The 24984-nt window shown below is 44.1% G+C and overlaps 1 protein-coding gene across 1 annotated transcript in view; it reads left to right on the forward strand.

Annotated features, from left to right (window-relative positions):
• NT5DC2 (5'-nucleotidase domain containing 2) overlaps positions 1–24984 on the forward strand; it is a 184147-nt gene that overhangs the window by 16215 nt on the left and 142948 nt on the right. The window contains exons 3-4 of the mRNA XM_082265923.1: positions 10978–11052; positions 14606–14661. Of these exons, the coding sequence (XP_082122049.1) occupies positions 10978–11052; positions 14606–14661 (131 nt within the window). The remainder of the gene's footprint in view (positions 1–10977; positions 11053–14605; positions 14662–24984) is intronic.

The following is a 24984-nucleotide window of genomic DNA, read 5'->3' on the forward strand; positions in this document are numbered from 1 at the left end:
GACATCGGGTCCGCCGGTCACACGCACTGACTTGTTAGGGAACGAGCCAGGGCGAGTGCGCGCCTCCGCGGGCGCGCGCTCGCCCGCTATTGGCTCACAAGCTAGTGACAGGCTAGTCACGTACCGGTACGTCACTTTGCACAAAGTGGTCACCGCCTCCACCTATAACCGGTAGTATAAAGTAGTGACTGGAAATCTCTTCGTTTTTTGATCTGCGGTACGTCACTTTGCCTGGCAGTATATGTACTTGCGGCGGTCGGCAACCGGTTAATTCTGAACACAGCTACATCCATAGATATGAGGGTGTGCACACTTATGCAACCACATTAATTTATTTTTTTATTTTTACTTCACCTCTAAAAGATTTCAGTTTGTTTTTCAATTGAGTTGTACATTTTATAGGTCACGTTAAAGGAGGTGGAAACAGTTCTGAAACGATTTACCTTGTCTAATTTTTTTTACATCACAGAAACCTGATATTTAACAGTGGTGTGTAGACTTTTTATATCCACTGTATATACAGTACATAAACATAGGCAAATGGCTCATATGCAATTGGCCTTGAAATCAAGATAAAACATGTGCAGCTGATAGAATACAAAATGCAGGTAAATTGATTACCCTGTTGAAAGAGCAGGACTACCCATTTAACCATTTGAACCTGAAAAACAGTTCTAAAACCTAAACGATTTAAAAGCAAAACAAAAACAATATGTATTCATTGTAATCATTATGGTGGCATGAATACCACAGAAAAAACACACCTTGAACTACCAGGTGTGTATACTATACATACATGTACGTTCATCCTTTTGTTATATAAAAGATAGTCCACATACACGTATATTCATAAATGGAAATATTTTTCACTGCATAGACTATCTGCTTTTTGTTCTGGAGAGGTTGGCAGCTTGGAGGATTAGCTCTTATATTTAAATGATAACCCTAGTTTACATTTTACTGCATCTATGGACTCCAAGTCCATCGAATTCCTAGATGTCACTTTAACAGGTGAATAAGATAAAGTGGTATCCACGCTATATCGGAAACTGTCCGCTGGCAACTCTTTTTAAAGCTGATTCTGGCCATCCCAAGCATACCAGTGGGACAATTTTTGAGGCTTAAAGGGATTTGTAGTGGTGATGCAGATTTAAAAAAACAAGCAGAGGATATGAGACAACGTTTTGAAAATAGGGGTTATCCAAGGTTTTTTCTCAATCGATATTGCTAGTAATACTTGATGATACTATCTTGATTTCAAGGCATTTGAGCCATTTGCATATGTTTATGTATATATACCTATGTTCCAGTTCATCATTTTAGCTATGGTTAAACCCCAGGAGAGGTGTGAAACGTGTTAGCTGTGCCCATTTAGCTGTGCTCTTAACCCCATTTTGCTCTATGGATTGTCGTTTTTAATACATTGATTAACAAATGTTATTTCATTGGAGTGCGGCCATCCGGACTTTTATCTACTACATATTTTAAATTTGCTTCACAGTTATTTAGTCCTCTCGGTTTGTGTCTATAAATAGTTTGAGCACAGCTTTTTTGTCATAGAATCTAATGAGGAGCCTTGGGATATCTATAAAACGTGAAATTAGATCTAGGAGACAAAGGAGTAATACTATAAGTCAGTTAGACCTTACTAGAATGCACAGTACTGCAGGTTTATGTTAGCTAATTGGAGGAGAGGACTTCATTAGTGGTCTACTGCTCTTTTACTATCTCAACACGGCTTTAGCCAGGGTGATTAGCTTTAACTGCAGTTGAGAAAAATAAATATGATGATGTATGAGGTCTAAATAAACCTGGCATACCAGACAAGTGAAGTGGCACCGTGCATTGTTCATACATACAGAACATACATCACAACTTCCGAGCTTCCGAGAATGAGGGACATGGCAGGGAGGAAGTGACTTGCGGCACGCTAAGAGCGTCGCAGGAGGGTCTAAGAGACGGGGTTAAACAAAACCTGGGCTTCCTTGTACCTATAATATACATTGAGGCCGGGGCCTCCATAATTGCTGTTGTGTTAGCCTGTTAGGCTCTGAATTTTCACATATAGCAATTTGGGATCTTTACTGGGCAGATGCAAAGGGCACCATCTTGTGGAAGGAAGCAGCAAAGCACACACTGATTTTTTGTTAAACAGGCATACAGGACAAGAGAAGTGGTACTTTGCAGAAACCGCAGAGTCCATACATACAGAAAAAGAGAAGATACTTAGAATGCGGTGCACCCGGGAAACACAACAGCAATGGAAGACTCAGCCCAGCCTTAGTCGATGTCATTAAGGCCCTGTTCACGGGCTGGCAGTATCCCCATGATTCTGCCTGCAATTCCAAATCACACTGCAATGCTGGCAAAACACAGCATGTGTGTTTGTGTTCTATTCATTTTTAGTGGCATCAAAACATGATGTGGTTTTGGATCATTGTGTGATAAATCACTCAACAATCACAGCAAAACCACACCACATTTTGGTGTCACTAAAAATGAATAGAACACAAACACACGTTCTGCGTTATGCCAGCATTGCTGTGCGATTTGGATTGGAATCTGGGTGTGGCAGTGGGCAGAATCACAGGGATATTCTGCCCACAATCCCAAATTGCTACACGTGAACAGTTAGGGCCTAACAAACTAACACAACAGCAATTATAGAAGACTTAGCACCCAGCACCTCAATCAACAAACTTTGCCAGCAGTTCACACAATCTCAGATACCTAGTAGCACACAAGGGAAACGCACTCACACACACATACACACTCACTCACACACACACTCACACACTCCAAAATTTGAAACTGCACTTAAAAAACATCATTATTATTTTTTTTTTTCCTGGGGGTTCTTCTCCCCTTCCTTCCAACCTCTGGCAATTCTGAGCCTTTTGGCTTAACAAGTTTACTATACTTTTTCTTAAAGAGGAAGTAAACCCTCCTCTGTAACTTGTACCTATAGGTAAGCCTTATCATAGGCTTACCTATAGGTACTGCAAATATCTCCTAAACATGTACCGTTTAGGAGATATTTACCTTACATGCAGCCAGTGACGTCACTGGCGCATTCGCTCTGAAGGAATGGCCGCTCGTGCCGTGACCGTCGGCGCGTGCGCGGGAGTGACGTCACCACGGCTCCGGCCAATCAGATGGCCGATTGCTGCGATCCCGGAAGACGGGCGACTAGACATGTCACCCGTCATACAGGTAAGCGGACGGCACGGCGGGGGCTCGTTCCAAGGTGAGTATTTCATAATGAGCTAGTATGCGATGCATACTAGCTCATTATGTGTTTCTCTTGCAGGTTTCAAAAAGGAAAAAAATTTTTTTGGGGGGTTTACAACCTCTTTAAATGGTCCGGATGTATGTATGGGAGCTTGAGTGGAGGCCGCTGCTACAAATTGCCCTTGCATACATATGATCGTATGCTCGGGCAATGTCCCATTGTTTGTTTTTGTTTGGGCTACTGTTCAAATTTTTGCTATATGTGCATAGGAATTTTTTTCTTTCTTCTTTTTTTTTTTTTTTAATTTTTTTTTTTTTTAATTTTTCCTCCTCCTTTTTTTTTTTTTTTTTTTTTTTTTCATTTATTTTTTTTATCTTTTATTTTCTCTGCTCTTGAAGGTCGCTGTGTCCTGGTGTGCCTAATTGACTACAACAAATATACTGGTGTAAAATATAATGAGTATACCACTATGATAAATGTTATGTATAAACGACTAGATGTATTGGATCCCTTTTAGAAGGGAACTTATATCTTAAAAGATTAATGTGGTTAAAATGACTACACAATGTAAATTCTTATCATGGAATGTTAGGGGCTTAGGTACCCCCCCAGGAAAGATCCCAGGTAATTACTAATATAATGATAAATGTTATGGATAAACGACTAGATGTATTGGATCCCTTTTAGAAGGGAACCTATATCTTAAAAGATTAATGTGGTTAAAATGACTACACAATGTAAATTCTTATCATGGAATGTTAGGGGCTTAGGTACCCCCCAGAAAAGATCCCAGGTAATTACAAATATAATGCAAAAAAAAGCACAAGCTACCGTATATACTCAAGTATAAGCCGACCCGAATATAAGCGAGGCCCCTACTTTTACCACAAAAAAATGATTGACTCGAGTATAAGCCTAGGGCGGGAAATGCAGCAGCTACTGGACCCTACTGGACTACTACGAGACCTAAAACAAGGGCTGCGGGCATGGTACAGGAGAATGCAGGGCTGTGGGCATAGTACAGGAGAATGCAGTGCTGCGGGCATGGTACAGGAGAATGCAGTGCTGCGGGCATGGTACCGGAGAATGCAGGGCTGCGGGCATGGTACAGGTGAATGCAGGGCTGCGGGCATGGTACAGGTGAATGCAGGGCTGCGGGCATGGTACAGGAGAATACAGGGCTGCGTGCATGATACAGGAGAATGCAGTGCTGCGGACATGGTACAGGAAAATGCAGGGGCTGCGGACATGGTACAGTAAAATGCAGGGCTGCAGACATGGTACCGGAGAATGCAGGGCTGCGGGCATGGTACAGGTGAATGCAGGGCTGCGGGCATGGTACAGGTGAATGCAGGGCTGCGGGCATGGTACAGGAGAATACAGGGCTGCGGGCATGATACAGGAGAATGCAGTGCTGCGGACATGGTACAGGAAAATGCAGGGGCTGCGGACGTGGTACAGTAAAATGCAGGGCTGCAGACATGGTACAGGAAAATGCAGGGCTGCGGACATGGTACAGGAAAATGCAGGGCTGCGGACATGGTACAGGAAAATGCAGGGCTGCGGACATGGTACAGGAAAATGCAGGGCTGCGGACATGGTACAGGAAATGCAGGGCTGCGGACATGGTACAGGAAAATGCAGGGCTGCAGACATGGTACAGGAAAAGGCAGGGCTACGGGCATTTTACAGGAGAATGCAGGGCTGCGGGCATTGTACAGGAGAATGCAGGGCTGTGGGCATTGTACAGGAGAATGCAGGGCTGTGGGCATTGTACAGGAGAATGCAGGGCTGCGGGCATTGTACAGGAGAATGCGGGGCTGCGGGCATACTACAGGAGAGGCAGTTCTGTGGGCATTATACAGATGTACCATGCCCGCAGCACTGCATCTCTTGTAGTATGCCCGCATAACGGCAGGTAGTACGGCTGTGGAGGAGTCTCACTTACCTATTCCTGAGGCCCCTTAGATTCCCGGGAATAGCCGAACATGTACGGCCTTTCCCGAGCGGCAGCACATGCGCAGTGATTTTTAAATCTAAGGGGCCTCAGAGCACGTCGGGCCGACCGGGAATTTTTTTTTTTTTTTTATGACTCGAGTATAAGCCGAGGGGGACGTTTTCAGCACAAAAAAATGGGTTGGCTTATACTCGAGTATATAAGGTATATGCTTGCAGGAGACACATTTAAACTCTGATACAACAAATCAATTGTGTAAACCCTGGATCCAATGGTCAATACATTCGAGTTACTCAACATATGCTAGGGGGGTTTCATTGCTTGTCCATAGGTCAATACCATGAAAATGCCTTGGAAAAAGGGTGGATCCTGAAGGGCGATATGTATTTGTATGAGCTCAAGTGTATGATATACCATTTGTTATCCTAGGTATATACAATCCACCACCTGCCACACTAAGGGGCGGTTCACACTTGTGCGATGCGGGAAGGCTGCGAATTTGCAGCCTGTTCGCGCATCGCATCCGCACATCTGGCAGTTCACACTGCCATATGCTATATGCAGGGAGTGTCAATTAAATGTTATCGACACCCCCAGTTTGATCGCATATCGCAGTGCGATCTGACAGTTCGCACAGAATTGGATCCTGTGCGGACCACTGTGCGATCCGATCCTGATGCGGCTGAAAAAAAGGGTCCTGTGCGTCTTTGGTGCGGGTGCAGTGCGAATTTCAGCCATACAAAGTGTATGGCTGAATTCGCATCCGCACAGGAGATCGCATGTAATGAAGGAGTAGTGCACTCCGAATTACATGCGATCTCCGCAGCCGCACATATGTGAACCGGCACTAAGTGTTATTAAAGAAGCTATGTTATTTGCAAGTTCATACCCAGAAGCCTTAGTATTATGTCTTGGAGACTAATCTGCTATGGGATCCATTGATGGACAGGCATGGTCCCCCCTTAAAAAAACGTGGCGGCACTGATAGGCGGCACTGGTGGGCACTGATAGGTAGCACTGATATGCAGCATTGGTGGGCACTGATAGGCGGCATTGATGGGCACTGATAGGTGGCACTGGGCACTGATAGGCGGCACTGATAGGCGGCACTGATGGGCACTGATAGGCGGCACTGATGGGCACTGATAGGCGGCACTGGTGGGCAATAATGGGCACTGGTGGGCGGCACTGATAGATGGCAATGATGGGCACTGGTGGGCAGCACTGATAGATGGCAATGATGGGCACTGGTGGGCAGCACTGATGGGGAGGGCAATGGTGGGCAGCACTGATGGGGAGGGCACTGGGGGGCTCCCTGAGCCCTGATTGCCTTCCCTGGTGGCCATATTGGGCATCCCTGGGGTCATGGGTGGGCATCCCTAGTGATTTGGTTCTAGTGGCACCCCCCCCCCCCGAGGGTCTGCACTGGTAATCAATGATCTGATTACCAGAGCCGACCCCCCCCCCCCCTGTCAGGAGAGCCGCAGATTGGCTCTCCTTTACTCGTGCCTGTCAGGGATTGGACACGGCTGAACACATGGTAAAGAGCCTATGTCAGCCTTGTTAAAAGGACATGTTGATTGTTTGTTTTTATGCACATATTGAAATAAAAAGAATTAAAAAAAAATGAATAGAACACAAACACACGTGCTGCGTTATGCCAGCATTGTTGTGCGATTTTGATTGGAATCTTGGTGCAGCAGTGGGCGGAATCACAGGGATATTCTGCCCACAATCCCAAATTGCTACATGTGAACAGTCAGGGCCTAACAGGCTAACACAACAGCAATTATAGAAGACTCGGCACCCAGCACCTCAATCAACAAACTTTGCCAGCAGTTCCCACAATCTCAGATACCTAGTTATAGTATGAATCAATGACAGGAAGAAATTCTGCACTGCACTTTTAGCCTGAGGAGAACTCAAGGGAAAGGCGCACACACACACACACACACACACATAAAATCCAAAATTTGAAACTGCACTTAAAAAATATCATTATTAAAACCACAACTAATTGGTGATTTAAGCAGCAACTCTGCTCTGCTGTGAGATAATTAACACAGAATACATTCAAATATGTAACAAAACAGCCATGCAAAAAAAAAAAGTGATGATAAAAATAATGTAATAATAATGTATGCGATGCATACTAGCGCATTATGCCATTAACTTCCAGGGAGAAGATTTTTTTTTTTTGGAAAGCTTCACAAATTTGCGTGTCATCTTTGTGCAGGGGCCATGCTAATTTTCTCTGTATCGTTCCAATTTTAGTATATGTGCTGCCAAGGCAAGCACAGGGAGAAGATTTTGTGTGGTTTACTACCACTTTAATCTAAGACCAGTTGGCCTAGCTTTGCATGGAAAGGATCAACAACTTCCTCAGCAAGACTACAATGTAGCAGGCTAGCAGCATACATTTAACTAGGGATTAATAACCTTCAGGGCAGCATTCAGATGTAGTAGCACAGCACTCCATACAGCTAAGGGTGAATCTCAGAATGTTCCCACTATTATGTGAATGTGTAGATAGCACACACATGGGGAGAGAGAGCCTGTTCATTTGTAGGTCTCCTTCCTTTTTTTCAGAGCCAATCTTTGTCACAAAATAGATAACACAAGAGCAAAAAAAAAAAATCCATCCTCCCACTGTGCTTATATTCAGAATGGCAGGATTGGGTTTTGTAAGAGATCATCAACCTTACACCTATTTTACACTCTAATGTTGAGACTGAGGTATGCATTGCAAGCATGAAATAAGAGGAGGATAAGCAGAGATATTATGAAAGAGTTTATAAAAGAACAGAAGAAAAAAACTGAACTCCAACTGTGGGTGGGATAGGTGCTGCCCGCTTCCTCCCGCTCTGCTCTGTGTTGCTGTCCTCCTGGAGGCTTCTGTAACTGGCAGGACAAGTCAGGACATGTCTCTGGAGTCTGTCTGGACTAGAGAGGAGGTGTGGAGGTGGAGCAGACAGACTAGAGCACTGTCAGCCAGAGCCTCCCTCATCCCAAGCCAAGCAGTGCTCCAGGTGGTCAGGTGGAGCAACAGCAGGCAGCAGCATTAAAATACCAAGGCATTAGTGCCTAGTGCGGCGCAAAAAAAATAAAATGTTTTTTTTTTTTCAATGTATATTGTACACTGATGCTGGCCCACCTACCCCCCCCCCCCCCCCCGCCTTATCTACATCCCTGTGAATAATGTGGCCAGGTGGGTGGAGCTGTGTTTTTTTAAAACAAAATTGTGACAGCGAGTTCGGGGTATTTAGCCATTTTCTATGTACATAATATACATGCAAAAAAAGGAAAAGATAGCTGCGCTCAATACATAAATAGATGCATTCAGGCTGCCAGTACAAAGGTGATATCAGACCAAAAAGCAATATGTAATAAAGTACAGCGCCACAATAACAAATAAATGGAAGAAAAGCATAGACTAAACAAAGTCCATAAAGTCCAGATGCTGAAGTGCAGAAATGAATGCAAGAAGATTCCAACACCATAAGTAAGAACACAATCCTGATGGTCACCACGTGCTCATATAAGGTGATTCCCTTACCAGAACTTTAGACCCCCTGTTACGGAAGGTCAACCAAGCATAGAACAGAGTATTAGATCCTCATATGTATTTAACATTTGGACAATGATCATTATGATTCTCTGTTTTATATACTATTAATTGGTGATACACTAAGTCATTCATTTGGGGTGGTGTATTATTCACTATTTGATATGTGGTATTTTTAAAGTTTGTATATTGTTTTGATTTGTTCCATATACTACAATTAAGGGCGGAAGTGCTTCACCAAGCTCCTTGCCGGAACCGGAAGTGCGTCATCACGCATGCCGCGGCCGGAAGTGCATCACCGGAAGCGGAAGTGCGTTACCGCATTTCCAAAGGAGGGGACACTATAAAAAGCGTGCTGCATGATGAGGGCTGTACCTTTGACAACGTCTGATGGCAAGACGAAACACGTCAGGCATGCCAGCCCTCATGCAGATACGCCTCCAGCCGCGGCGACTGTAACTGTAACTACATGCCTTTATCACACAGATGTCATGTGAGTTTTATTCTTTGATTTTTTACTCAAATAAATGTGCATACTTCACTATTTGAGCCTCATTTGTTTTTGGAGGGATACTATCATCCATTATCTGAGGCACTTGAACATATGAGGATCTAATACTCTGGATGAAGTTAAGTGGTGGATCTGGTGCTGGACCTTGGAGTGGATCCTATCCTGGTGGTTATTTCCATGTTCTATGCTTGGTTGACCTTCCATAACAGGGGGTCTAAAGTTCTGGTAAGGGAATCACCTTATATGAGCACTTGGTGACTGTCAGGATTGTGTTCTTACTTATGGTGTTGGAATCTTCTTGCATTCATTTCTGCACTTCAGCATCTGGTTTCACGGACTTTATGGACTTTGTTTAGTCTATGCTTTTCTTCCATTTATTTGTTGTGGCGCTGTGCTTTAATACATGGAATATACATAATATACATGGAAGTGGCTATATTTGCTCATAACATTTGTGTTAGACTTTGCAGTGTCTGGTGATTGCTAGTCAGAGACCATGTGGTCTAGTCTGGGAACTTTTAAAGAAGGTTTTTTTTTTTTCATTTTGGATGGAGTATAGGAGGATTATAACCCTGTCAGTTTTTCGCCCTCTTTATCCCATTGCGTAGATTTCCCTTCACTTCCTGTCCCATAGCCAAAACAGAAAGTGAGGGGAAATCCCTCCAAAGCAAGGGAATCATTGTTTGTCACCAGGACTAGTTTCCCAATCAGAAGATTACTGTTCTGGTGACAACCCAAAATTTGAGATTTTCTTTCCCTTTCATTTTCAGTGATAACAAGCAAAAAGGATAAATGGAGATGGCGAATCTTGCTAATGGGGGCTTGGACAGCAGTAAAAAAAAAAAAAAACGAAGAAGTTCTAATCCCTCTCCACTCTATCAAAAACAAAAAAAAAGGTTTTGTTATTATTAGTTATACACTGAGTCCCCGTTTACCGTAGGTCGCTTTCCATAGGGAAGCTGCGGACCTGTTCTAATAGGAGAGACACAAGTCGCTCCGACTTAGAAAAAGGGTCCGGAGCTTCTTTGGGGCGACCCGGAGCGGCCGTCATAGACTTCAATGTTATGAAGTCCGTGCCGGCCGCTCCGAGGTCGCGGCGCGCTGCTCGCACTGCGACCTCAGAGGTCGCCCCGGGAAGTCGGATCGCCCCAGTGTGAACGGGGCCTAACTCTGATGTGCCCTATTTACTTATGTAAATGTGAATTTCAACAATAGCTCTAAATGCCCACCCCAATCCACTAAATCATGTACCCAGTTCTGCTTTATGCCAAAGGCAGGATATCTAGCATTCCAGTAAAATTGGCATGCCTTCTGGTTATATAAAACCCAAGATCTGCTCGTTCATTAGTGACCCCCACCCACCCATGTAAATTGGCACATCTTGAGTTTGTACAGACCAGAGGTGCCACTGTCATTGGCCTTCTTGGGGGGTTCTTGAGATATCCATCTGCACATTCCAGGAAAGTCCCTTGGTGAGATTTGACTTGCTTAGCAATACTTGGATCTTTCAGAAGGCCGTGAAGCCACCCTCTCCTGGTATAGGTGTAAAGTATGTTTTTTAAGATTTCTTCTCATATGTGTTTTTTAGTAAACTCGTATTGCAGTCTTTTTCCATGGTGGGTGGACCACTAATAAATATATGTTCCTTAAAATGTTGTGCTTTTTAATAATGAACTACAAATATGTAAATTTTATTGTGCTTTCTTGTGTAGTATCCAGAAGGAATTGGAAAGTATGAGTATATCCCAGGATTTGCGATCAGAGGACTGCACTATGATATACAAAAGGTAACTAGAACACTATATGATTTCTGTATTAAGACAAAGGTGGCTTCTATGTTGGCAACTATAATTGAAATCAGTAAACAGTTATCCATACTGCTGTAAATCAGCTGTGGCATGATATATTTTTTTCAGCTTTAACCTTTTAAGTGATACTAAACACACAATGTTTAATTTACATTGTCCCTTCTATTTCTGTAAATGGATGATGACACTGTAATCAGCCCTCGAATTTTCCATTGCCTGCTCGCATTTTGCAAGTGGAAAATGATTGAGGACGAGTGTGGGGCTGCCTTGGGAGCCGTTCTCCCAGCGTCCGCCCAGGGGAAGAGAGAGGAAGAGGAAAGCCGACAGGATCATCACAGAGCGGGGATCGCCCCGCTGTAACAGCTTTCATTTGAATTGCTGGGAACTTGCTGTCACATGCAGCATCGCCTCCTGGCCCGGCTCCTTGGATAGACAGAACACCGGTCCAATGCCAGGACGTGTAATGTCCATCATAGGAGCCGATCCAAGAGGCCGGTGTGTGTGTGTGTGTGTGAGATGGTGAGCGCCCTGCAAATGAAAGCTGTTACATCGGGGTGATCCCCGCTCTGTAAAATCAAGCCAACTTTCCTCTCCCTCTCCTCTCTTTTCCCCTGCACAGGTGAGGCTGCATTGAAGGGCACAGGTGAGGCTGCATTGAAGGGCACAGGTGAGGCTGCATTGAAGGGCACAGGTGAGGCTGCATTGAAGGGCACAGGTGAGGCTGCATTGAAGGGCACAGGTGAGGCTGCATTGAAGGGCACAGGTGAGGCTGCATTGATGGACACAGGTGAGGCTGCATTGGAGGGCACAAGTGAGGTTGCATTGATGGGCATAGGTGAGGCTGCATTGAGGGGCACAGGTGAGGCGGCATTGATGGGTACAGGTGAGGCAGGATTTATGGGCACTGATCAGGCTGCATTGATGGGCACAGGTGAGGTTGCATTGATGGACACTGGTGAGGCTGCATTCAAGGGCACTGGAGAGGGGACATTGATGTGCACAGGTGAGGATGCATTGATGGGCACAAATGAGACTGAATTGATGGGCATTCATGGGCACTGATCAGGCTGCATTGATGGGCACAGGTGAGGTTGTATTGATGAACACTGGTGAGGCTGCATTGATGGGCACAGATGAGGCTGCATTGATGGGCACTGATCAGGCTGCATTGATGGGCACAGGTGAGGTTGCATTGATGGGCACTGATCAGGCTGCATTGATGGGCACAGGTGAGGTTGCATTGATGGACACTGGTGAGGCTGCATTCATGGGCACTGGAGAGGGGACATTGATGGGCACAGGTGAGGATGCATTGATGGGTACAAATGAGACTGAATTGATGGGCATTCATGGGCACTGATCAGGCTGCATTGATGGACACAGGTGAGATTGTATTGATGGGCACTGGTGAGGCTGCATTGAAGGCCACTAGTGAGGCTGCATTCATGGGTACTGATCAGGCTGCACTGATGGGCACTGGTGAGGCTGCACTGATGAACACTGGTGAGGTTTCACCTATGGGCACTAATAGAGCAGCACTGGTAAGCTTCACTGTTGATGCTGCACTGATGGCCACTGATAGGCTGCATCAGAGCTTGACAAATTTGCTTAGAATCTAGGAGCCAGCTAAAAAAGTTAGGAGCCAGTTTTTTAATCGCTGCCCAGTGCCCGGAGCTGCATGTCTGGGGCGTCAGGCAACAGGAATTGCTCAAGCCTGGTGCCAAGTGATGATAAAAAAATGAAAATGTAAATAAAAAAAAAGGTGGAACTGACGAGGTTGCGCTGATGGGCAATGATGAGGTGACACTGGCAGGTGACACTGATGAGGCTGCATTGATAAGCACTGATAGGCTGCACTGATAGGCAATGCTGATGAGGCTGCACTGATAGGCAATGCTGATGAGGCTGCACTGACAGGCTGCGCTGATGGGCACTGATGAAGCTGCACTTATGGGCTTTGATAGGCGGCACTGATTAGGCTGCTTTGGTTAGGCGGCACTGCTAGGTGGCAATGATGGGCACTGCTAGGTGGCACTAATGAGCACTGACGGGCACTGACAGATGGCACTGATAGACAGCACTCCCATCCCTTCAGCGGCAGTAAGGAAAGGGTGACCAATCAAGCCTAGCTGTCTACCTGGGAAGATTATGTCGGAGGTGGACAGGCAGTGAGAGCAAGCCGTGCTCCTCACAGCACAGTCCACCAGAGGGCACATAGGCACGTGTATCGTGCTTCAGCAGGCTGCAAAGCCTCGGTCTCAATGATCGGCCAGCCCGACGCTAGTCCACACACCCGCGGGTGGGCCACATGGGAGGATCCTGACCACTGCTGTGGTGTAACCCAGGCGCCAGGACACGATTTTCAGTTGTCATTGCGACCTGGCGCCTGGGTTTTGTCAAGCCCTGGGCTTCATTAATGGGCATTGATGAGGCGGCACTGATAAAGTGATTATTAAAATTTAAATATATTTAAATATATTAATATTTATTTTGTAAGTTCTGCATTCATGCAAAAACATTATAAAGTGTAATTTTATGAGGGCGTGTTCAGAGGCAAAATTAGGTACGGGCAGGGTAGTTGGGTGGGGCAACAGGCGGCGAGTAACCCTTAAAGCCTGGCTAGTAGCTCAGGACTTTAAATTTTGAACCCTGCTGTAATTATATTATTTAAAAAAATCTAAGTACCTTTTTCCTAATCAATATACAGCTGTCACATGACCCAGCTCTTTCCCAGCCTGTCTGCATGGAAACATAAGCAGGAGGAGCTTCTAGTGCTGCTGGCCACATGTTCAAAATAAAAACAGCCTTTGGAATACAGAGTAAAAATAAATAAATAATATCAATAAACTGTTTTAAATTGTCATATGAATATATATTTGAAATCAAATCTTTATAATTTTTTGGCAGTAACATGGTGTGAAAGGATTTTTGCCAGTCACAGGCTGTGTCACGCTTCTTCAAGCCTGTGTCTTACAATAAGAGGGAGGTGCAGCCTCCATTAATCTACATAAAAAAATCCCGCCCCTATTGTGTTTAGCTGGTTAGTGGGCATGGAGGAGGAGGGAGGGAGTGGGCTGTCATTTTCCACTGTGTATACGCCCACATGTGTGACTCATTAGTCACATGGGCTGCTCAGATGTGATAGGGTGGAAATGCTCAGCATAGAAACTCACTAAAAACAGAGCATGTGCAGAGTTGCCTCCACAGCTGCAAAATCCCTGGCTGAATTGAGGACTTGAAGAGAACAGCGGGATCAACCAGGTTTTTTACAGAAACCGAATCTCATAGTGACTGAGTGAGTATGAACAGAGCATGTACTATACCATTTATTAATAGTTTTTTTATGATGTGGGTTTAGTGACACTACATAGCTATTTTGTATACAACACACTTATAAAGACTAAGGTTCACTTTAGTAATCTACTACTATCTATATTACAGGCTTGGCTTTTGCTGTATACTCAGACTGTTGTATCATATGTGCTGTTATCAAATAGATGCACTATATTCATTTTATACTGTATCTGGGCAGAGTCTGCTGATGAAGATTGATGCCTTCCATTATATCCAGTTGGGAACAGCATACAGGTAATTGCACTGTTATCTAGTAGGTAGAAGAACACAGGTACCAGGGCCCACACTAAGGGCTTGTTCCCACAAGATACCGTATTTTTCCCTGTATAAGACGCCCCCATGTATAAGACGACTACCACTTTTCCAACCCAAACTTAAGAAATCAATATTTTAAACATAAAACCGAACACAATTTATTTTAGTATTTACTGCAGGTGACATTTACATACCCGTACTATGATATTATGCAGCATATCACTTTATTCAGCCTCTGTTGCATCACTGCTCTCTTCTTCACTATTAGTTTCAATTTCTCTATTTCATCACTGCTGTCTTCTGAGTTGCTGTCTATATTTGTGAGATCTTCCTCAGTTCTGTCCATGGCATTGCTTATTTCACATTTCTTGAAGGACTTCCCAATCACCTCTTGTTTGACGCTATACTATGAGTTTAGGACCCAATTGCAGACCTCAGTAATGATTGTTTTTTTTTCACTTTTTCTGTCTGTGTCAAGTTATCACCTGCTTTATGCATCCATCTACTCCATTCTTCTCTCATCAGGGCTTTAAATGGTTTGTTGATTGAAACATCTGGTGGCTGTAGCCGACCTGTAAGTCCACCAGGAATAACTGCTAGGTGTGTTCGCAAATCTGATGCAACCCTTTTTGTCTTTTCTGTTAAATGTGCTCAGAACTGATCAAAGACAAGCAGAGCTGGTTTCTTTAAGAGCCCTCCAGGTCTCCTGGACCAAACCTTTGCAAATCAAATGGCCGTAATGTTTTCATTCATCCATCCCTTCTCTTGAACTTATACTACCACAATAATGCCAGGTGGTATGGTCTCTTTAGGATATGTTTTTCTCTTAAAAATAGGCATAGGAGGCAGTTTAGTACCATCTGCACAGCATAAAAGCACAGCGGTATAGTGTGCCTTTTCATAGCCACTTGTTTTGATTCTTTTCACATCAACAGTTCTGTTGGAAGGCACATCAAATTGAGAGGCACCTCATCCATTTTTGCAATCTGGTTCAAAATCATAGTTTTTCCGAACTTGTATGACATAGGAGTGAAATTTTTGGATTTTATCCTCACAAACTGGTGGCATTTTCTGAACTAACTTTGTTCGTGTTCTCATGGCCAACCCTTCTCTCCTCATGAAATTGAACACCATTTTGCCTTTCCTGTAAAATCAAAATGGTAATTTTGCTTGCAAACATTCTTGCCTGATATTGAATAAGCTTGGTTGACACACATAAGCCACTCTTGCGCTGCTCCATAATCCAAGTCTTAAGCCTCTGCTCCAAGTTTGCCCATTTTGCTGGTTTTTCTCTTAAGGCCTTCTTCTTTTTTGACATATTAAGAAGGAGTTCTTCCTGTTTTCTCCACTGTCTGATCATACACTCAGTGGGAGGAGGCCCAAACTGTCTCTCTCCAGTAGGGCTGGGCGATAAAACGATAACGATATGTATCGCGATAGACACGTGATCGATATCAATAAAAAAATTGTTCGATAAAACGTTCAATATTTTTCCTTAAGCAGTCTCACTCATAGCGCTGCAAGTCGGCTTCTATTCCTCCTGCTTTTTCTCTTTTTTACAGTTGGAAGTTGCCGCCTACTTGCTCGGAGGCTATGATTGGATAGCGGTTAGGTACTGATTGATTTTCATTGGGACTTTGGAGGCGTTTTTCGATTGGTCCTGGATTAATTTCCGGTTCATCCGAGGTACGCTTCCTCTGTCCTTAGCAATGTGCGGTTGGCGCTAGCGGTGGGGGAGGTGATTGGCTGGATCAGATGCCGCTCCTCCCTTTCCGACTCTTGCAGCCATTTAATGGGGTGATCGGCGGTCCTGAACCACGCCCCCTGATGACGTCACGCTTTGACGAAACCGGTAGGGGACCTGTGATCGTCCGCTCTGTGTATACCCTGCAGTGTTGCCAACCCCCCGGAGTAAAATTTACTGGCAGAATGCCAAAAATTTACGGACGGCACCAATTTTTTACTGACATTGCAAAAATGTACATAAAATAGCCGTTTTCAGTGCTAAACTGTGCAAATATGAATAATTAAACTATAAACATGTAGATACTGCTATTAGCAATGTGTTTAAGTTAAACAAAAGTTTAATGAAATTGTCTTGGTTTAGTCAGCAATAGAAGAGACTGGTGGGGGACCCAAAAGGTGAATCTCCTCAGCCAGTCTGCTCTGCTGAGATGAGCTCTCTCCTCACAGGAGCTTTTAGGCTTCGTTTCCACTATTGCGACTTGCTGTGCGACTTGACACATGTCAAGTCGCACAGCAAGTCAAAAGCCATTGATTTCAATTCGGCCCGTTTTCACTGCCGCGACGACTTCAAAAGTAGTTCGTGCACTACTTTTGGGCCGACTTCAGTGCGACTTCCCTCTATAATGAGGGACAAGTCGCACTGAAAGCAGCAAACAACTTACACTACGAAGTCGCGCTAGAAGTAGCACGACTTCGTAGCCGCAGTAGTGGAAACGGAGGCTTAAGCTACAATGTAAAACAATTTTTCAGCAAGCATTAGGCTTTTAAATTAAAGTTCTTCTCTGGGCACTCTTAAACCACTCTCCCAATTTAAAAGCCTAATGATTGCTGAAAATGGTTTTACATTGTAGCTTAAAAGCTCCTTTCTAATACAATAAATTGTCTTCAGCTCTGACATTTGTCTTTGCCAGAGGCAGAGCAAACATTCTTTTTAGTAAAATGACTGAAACATACATTAACCCAGGTCCATCTACACAAAATAAATCTATCTGCTGCATTAACTTAACAGGAAGCTCTGAACAGCAAAGACTGCCTTTATGCCTTTATCTGACCGACCTGTGCCTTCCTGAGCTGGTGTCTGTGACTCCCTCTGTGACTGTGGATGGATGCTGGCCGTGTCCGACTCCGTCCTGCAGCACAGTCACACTGTCTCCTCTCCAGACTCCACCACGACGACACAAGGCTCCATATTCCGCCGCCGCGGCCGCCTGCTCAACTTTAAGCTCAGCTTTGCTCCACATTTTCAAATTCTGGCGCCTGGCGGTGGTGTGGCGGGAAATGCGCCATGACATCCAATCAGCAGCACTCAGCGGCGCCTTGTCACAAGTAGGCGTGCCGCACTCACATCTTCTGAGTCCTGACAGCAGCCAGACCCACCCCCCCTGGCCAGGGCTCCGCCCGCCTGCCCGAAAACAGGAAATGATCGGGTCATCTCGGGCATTTCCGGAACTGCACATGCGCAGTTCCGAGCCGATCGTTGCCGTTTTTCACGGGCACTTTTCTCCTGCTACGGGCATTTACGGGCAGGAGAAAAGTGCCCTGATTTTACGGGCTGTCCGTAAATATACGGACGGTTGGCAACACTGATACTCTGTAGTGTCCTCCTGTTTTACATCGCAGGAGACCGGGCTGCAGCTACCGCACCATCCATTCAGAGATCCCCGCAGGATTTTACCTGGATGTGGAGGTCACATCTCTTCAACTTATCACCTGAGCTTCTTATTGGACTTTTTCCTCTCCACGGACTCTCCTTCTACTGTTTTTTCACTCTGATACATTGTGGAAATTTATCTATATATATATCAGTGATTGCCTGTTTTTGTGTTTTCCATCAAGCGCTGCATACTTCTGTTTTAATTTTTTCTTCTTCGTCGGAAGCAAACAGAGGACGCGAAGCAAGTATGGTTGTGTTGACATTTTATTGTCTTAAGAACTGAGGGGATTATGATCAGTGGAAGGTTGTTTAAAATAAAAATGTTTAAATGTAACATTTTTCTCCTGGTCCTTATTTTAAATGGATAATAAAAAATATCAATAATTATCGATATCGACCGATATGAAACACTGATATCGTGATACAGTTTTCAGCCATATCGCCCAGCCCTACTCTGCAGCTCTATTCCTATGCTCTTTTGCATAGCTGATTACATTCAATTTGAATTTTGCAGAATAAGACTATCGCTTACTGGTATTCAGTTTTTTTCTTTTCTGACAATTTTATGGGCACAGAACGCTTTGGTTCCTGTTGCGTCTGTGCACTCTCCACCTCCAACGGGATCACATCTGGGCACTCTCCACCTCCAATTAGGGCATCAGCTGACGTCAGTAACAAGGCTTGTAATTGGAGGAAGCCTCTTTGAAAAGGTATGGACAGCTATGCACCCACGTAGCTCTCTCCTCGGCGGACTGTCCCTGTAAAAGACGCCCCTCGATTTTCAGACTGATGATTTTAGAAAAAAATTTGTGTCTTATACAAGGAAAAATACGGTACATTTTCCAGTGCTGTCAAAATGTATTGACTTTGCCATGAATAACACAATCCCTTATCTGACCTATAGCCTAGGCACTCTAGATCAGCCTTTTTCAACTAGGGTGACCAGGCTCCCTGGGGTGCCTTGAGGTTTCTTCAGGGGTGCCTTGGCAAAATGCCTAAAAATTGCCCAAAATTTGTATGCAAGTCAGAAGGTGGATCAAGCCTGCCTTTAAGTTATACAATGCCAAAGGTTTTTTATTGTGCACCATTACACCCTTCTAGCTGCCAGTGTTCAAACAACCAATTATTTCATTGGTTGATAAGGAAGACATCAGGCACATGCACAACATCCTTGTTTGCCCCTCCCCTGCTTTGAAAGAATAAAAGGTTGGGTGTCCTATGTGTGTGTGGATGTTGCTGCATTATATAAAACTATTAGTTTTTTGGTGGTGATGCACAAACTGCAGTTACTTCAGGGGTTCTACATGCTTCTCGACTCCTCATTGTGGAGCGGGCGGGGTGTATTCTTCCTGAAACATATCCTGGCGGGGGGCGCCCTAAGGTCTTACGCTGACATGCGGGAGCAGTTTTCTCTCCCAGCCCATATGCACTATAGATATTTACAGCTGGCCCACGCGTTCCGCACCAGGTTTTCGACAGCTCCGCCTAACCTGGAATCTGTGTTGCTCTTGGAGCTGATCAAGTGCCAGGAGCCTGCCCACTTGATCTCCCTTTTCTATGCCGAACTCCACAAGCCCTCCTCCACTGAGATAGCTTATGGGCTTAAGACTCGCTGGACCCGGGATGTGGGACCTATTGAGGATGAGGAGTGGGGGAAGGCACTAGAGACCTGTCAGAAGGTGCCCCCTGAAATTGTCTGATAGACTTACCCAGACGTTTATTATACATCAGGCCTACCTCACACCCCTTCGGATGTCCAGATACCAACCTGATTGCGATCCTGTCTGTCCAATGTGCCAGGAGGCTGGAGGCACCTTTTTCCACTTGCTCTGGAGTTGTTCACAGCTCCGGGGCTACTGGCAACAGGTGGTAGCCTTTCTACATGACAAGATGGGGTCTCCGCTGCAGCTGGACCCCAAGCAGTGTCTCCTGGGTATATACCCTGATGGGGATATGAATAAGTTTATGTCCATATTCTTGCAGGAGACGCTGTTTGTGGCTAGGAAACTGATAGCTAGGACTTGGATGCGCAGCGATCCCCCAACCTTGGCTAGGTGGATACGTGAGGTGAATACCAATATTCCCTTTCACAAATTGCTCTATAAACACAGGGGATGTCCCGCCAAGTTCGATAAAATTTGGGACAGGTGGATGAGTTGTCCAGACACTAATGTATAAGTTTGTTCTGAACACTGCCCGCCTTACATGGTTTCTGTCTTTGTTTATCTTCATGCACCACTACCAACCTATATTGGCTAGCACTAACCGGTTGTACTCTGTATACCTGCATTTTGGCTGTTGCCCTTCCCAATCTTTATTTACTGTACACTGTGTGTATTGTACTTGTTCAGTTTCTCTTTTACTGAGCTATTTTGATTGTACTGCACTAAAGTTTTCAATAAACTCACTGTTTGGAAAAAAAAAAAACTATTAGTTTTAGAATGGGGTACCTTCATATTGTGCTTAACTTTAAAGGGTGTCTTGACTGAAAAAAGGTTGAGAAACCCTGCTTTAGATCACGATTGCTAGCCAAAAGGAGCATTGCAGGTGTTTCATGGCATTAGATACCGAAGAGGGTTCTTTCCTTTTTTTATTCAAACAGAACCTGTTTAATAAATGTATGGACCAATGCAACTATGTAGAAATGGTGAACGGAAAACCAGCTCAGAGAAACTCAGAAAGAGCTAAATTCTGCTTCCTGAGCACTGTAGAGGCAAAATTTCAACTGTGAGCAAAATCAAAAATAATATACTGTATATGACGCAGTCTGCAAGCTGTCAATTACATTACCACAGCAGTTGCAGTTTTTCCCCTCCCCCCCAAAACAATTTTTTTACCTTTTTTGATCCTGCATGTAGATCTGTTACTTTTCCGTTTCCTTAACGGGTCAAACTGTCCAGCAAAGTTACAGTTACAGGGACAGAGAGATTTTATAACACTGACAAGAGTGCTTACATTTATATGTTTAAACCTGTTTTCCTAAAAGAAAAAAAAAACACCTATTGCTGTAATTGGTAATTGGAAGGGGAATTTAGTCCTGATTCACACCACTGCGACTTGTCATGCGATTTAACAGTTCAAAGTTGCATGACAAGTCGCACCTCATTTGCAGCAATGGAAACGTTCAGATCACTGAGATTCAAATCACCGTGACTTTTAAAAAGTTTCCTGCACTATTTCTGTGCAATTTCAGTGCGACATGCATTGACATCTGTTAAATGAAGTCGCACAGATGTCAGCAGGCCGCACGTGAAATCATACTTCTAGTCGGCTTCCGGGCCGCACTGGTGTGAACCAGGGCTTAGAGTTTGAGGCTCAGGGCACAATAGATGCAGTGCAAATTCATAGCGATTTCTCTCCAAATCCGCACTACATCAAAATTGCAAACTGTTCACGTTAACTGATTGCGGAGTGTATGTTAAGTTAATGACACCCCACAATCAGTTTGCAAAACACAGTGCGATTTGCAGAATCTAATCGCATGGGTGTTCTGATTCTGGTGCGAACAAAAGAAAATCCTGCACAAGTTTGTTGCAAATGACTCAACACCCCAGAGATACCACATGTAATTTGCACAGGAATGTACTGCGGTTCTTGTGCGAATTACATGTGGTGTCCCGCACCGCATCAGTGTGAATTCGGGCTAAAGCAGATGCTGTGTAACAAATATTTACCTCTCATGAGGTGTATGCCATCTCCAGCATTGTTGCTGTTTATTAGTTATTGATACTTTAATTGATGCTATACTTTCAGTGCTGTGACTATGAGAGCCACAGCTGTCATACAGAAGCATTTAATACTATCCTATTCCACAGGCTGACAACACTACTGTGCAGTTACACTGCAGATGGAACAGCGTTGTAACCCTTTTATAATACCAGCTCCACTAGCAGGATCAATGGGTAAGAAAACCATGTTGCAGCAGGGGGGACTCAATCGTATATCTTATATTTCATTGTTGATTTTGCCCATAGTTACACATCGCTTCAGCCACGGAAGGTTTACCCCCTTCATGACCAGGCCATTTTTTGCATTATGGCACTGCTTTAGTTTAACTGAAAATTGTGCGATCATGCGAAACTGTACCTAAATAAAATTGATGTCTTTTTTTACCCACAAATAGAGCTTTCTTTTGGTGGCATTTGATCACCTCTGTGGTTTGTATTTTTTTCGCTATAAACAAAAAAAGAAGAATTTTGAAAAAAAAACAAACAGTTTTTTACTTTCTGCTATAAAATATATCCAATAAAAAATGTAAAAAATCAAATATCTTTATCAGTTTAGGCAAATATATATTCTTCTACTTGTTTTTGGTAAACAAAAACCCCCAAAGGGCATATATTGATTGGTTTGCTCAAAAGTTAGAGCGTCTTCAAACTATGGGATATAGTTATGGAATTTTTCTTTTTTTAAATTGTTTTTACTAGTTATGGCGGCGATCAGCAATTTATAGCGGGACTGCGACATTGTGGCAGACAAATCTGACACTAAGTGACACTTTTTGGGGACCAGTGACACCAGTACAGTGATCAGTGCTAAAAAAATTAAATGCACTGTCACTGTACTAATGACACTGGCAGGTAAGGGGTTAACATCGGGGGTGATCAAAGGGTTAAATCTGCTCCTATGTAGTTCTTTCTAACTGTGGGGGTGCTTTGACTAGTGAAAGACAGAGATCCGTGTTCCTGCTTAGCAGAAACACAAAATCTCCATCTTCCCCTCTCACAGAACAGCGGTCTGCTTGTTTAAATAGGCAGGCCACCATTCTGCCTCTCTTGAGAACAATCTCGCGGTGCCGGTGAACATCGGGAACTGCTGATTAGCTCCCACTGTGTCCAATCACAGCAAGTGGCCGGCGGCACACGCCCCAGACCCAGTGCACAAAATCACGTGATTTTACGCAGGAGGACTGCCCTGCAGCAGTATATCTGCGTGGGGCGGTCCAGAAGGGTTTAACTTAAACGCACTTATTAAAATACTGCAGTCAATTTGCTTACAATGGATATGGAAAGGTTGGGAGACAAGGATTTCGGGCACTAAATTTTTATAAAATTGCTTTTTATTAAACAAACATTTTAAAAACATCTAGTGATACAAGCAGATGAAAGAAATCTACATTGAACATGAGACCAGAAAACGGTCGACAGTATCAGATATAGTCTTGCATGAGGTGCTAGACCTTCATATAGTGTAGGAACAGTTGTGTACAGAACAAATTGTATTATGCATACATCCAATGTAATATACTTCAAGGCAGACAGAGGCTGCCGGCGGACACCTCGATGCTCAGGGTGCCAGTCAGCAGGGTCGGCCGAAGTTTATCCTTCCATTTCTTAAGCACCAATTTGCCTGGGTGCTAGATACACCATTATCACATTTTTTTCTTTTTTTTTTTCCCTTATTAATATACTTTATTTATCCTTTTTCTCTTTTTTCTTCCTTTAGAATGTAATACATTATTATATTCTTGGATCTTCTTGTTTTTATCACCCTTTGTTAACCATTGATGTAGATATTTTTTTCTGTAATTACTACTCAGATTAATGTATTTCTGTCATTATGTGTTTGCAGATGCTTTGTATCTAAGTGTGCCATGCTAGTAACCTCTGGGGGGGCGCTGTGGGACGCTAGAGTTTTCAGCCAATCCGGTGATATATGTGCGGCCTGGTAAGCCACAGTGGACTTCCGCTCCCAGGAGCATTGTTTCCTGTGGCACCAGATCAGACTTTCTGGAGCCTGTCAGCTCTAGAAGTCTGACTTAACCTCTCGGAGCGCTACGAGTGGCCGTAGCGGAGTCACTTCCGCCTACGCCGCATCGTCATTTCCGGGGGGTGTGGCCGGGGTGGCGACGTCGTTCTGACGAACCGCCCGGGACCCACGCCATAAAAGGGCGCCATACAAGCGTCCGAGTATGGCGGCGGTTCCCCATCCGGGGAGGACATTCATGACGGAATTTGGCTCATCAGGGTAAGCCGACAAACTTATATATTCTTCGCTATCTCTTGGATTATGCACACCATTTTACTTACAACTTTGTATTCAATCCTCTTTCAATTTAACAGTGTCTGCCACTTACAAGGCAGGTTTAACCTATCTCTATCTTAACAAAGTATTCTGCAGGATCGGTGAGCATCTTTAATTACTAGTGAGCTCCCAATACACTCGTATGTAACTATTGGTGATTTTCAAACTATCTTGAAACATGCATGGACTACCACCGCTGGGCTCATTGAGAGTAATGCGGTACCAAAAGTAATTCTTTTAACCCATTATACACCCAAGGCTGAATAATGTTGCACCTCATATGAGGGAATCAATGTATCCTATGTTTTTGCTTGTATGGAGACTTGGGACCATACAAACGACTTGTACCTGGGCAATTGTTCTTTTGGAACTCTTCTCATAGAAACCTCTAATTATTGCGGTATATGATGACATAAGTAGAAGCTCCCTCCCTGTGAGCGGTATATGTCCATGCATCTTTCTTTAATGGGTTTCTCTCTCTCTTATATACAAACAACTCTATCCTCACCTATCTGTGTATCAACATGCACCGGGTGTGGCTATTTTCTACCGATAATGGTTTGACATATTATAACTAGCGCACTTTATATATCCAACCCAGATACAAACACACAGGAGCGTTTGTATTTACACTCCTTGTGAACATCGGCTCCCCCATTTATGAGCTCAGTGACCGTCTTTTAGTCCTCCTCGTTACAGTACCAAAAAAGTTCAGAATATACAATGTACAGGTATGTTCATATCCTATACAGATATGTTTTCTTTATCATTTATATATACTGGTGCCTAAAAAATAATGTTATCCATCTCATACGGTGTGTGTCCCCACATGTGTCCCAATGGCTATCCTCTTGCCTACCCACTGAGCCCCCCCCCCC

This window comes from Pelophylax lessonae (genome assembly GCF_965119305.1).
Source record: "Pelophylax lessonae genome assembly, chromosome: 8".
Taxonomy (NCBI): domain Eukaryota; kingdom Metazoa; phylum Chordata; class Amphibia; order Anura; family Ranidae; genus Pelophylax; species Pelophylax lessonae.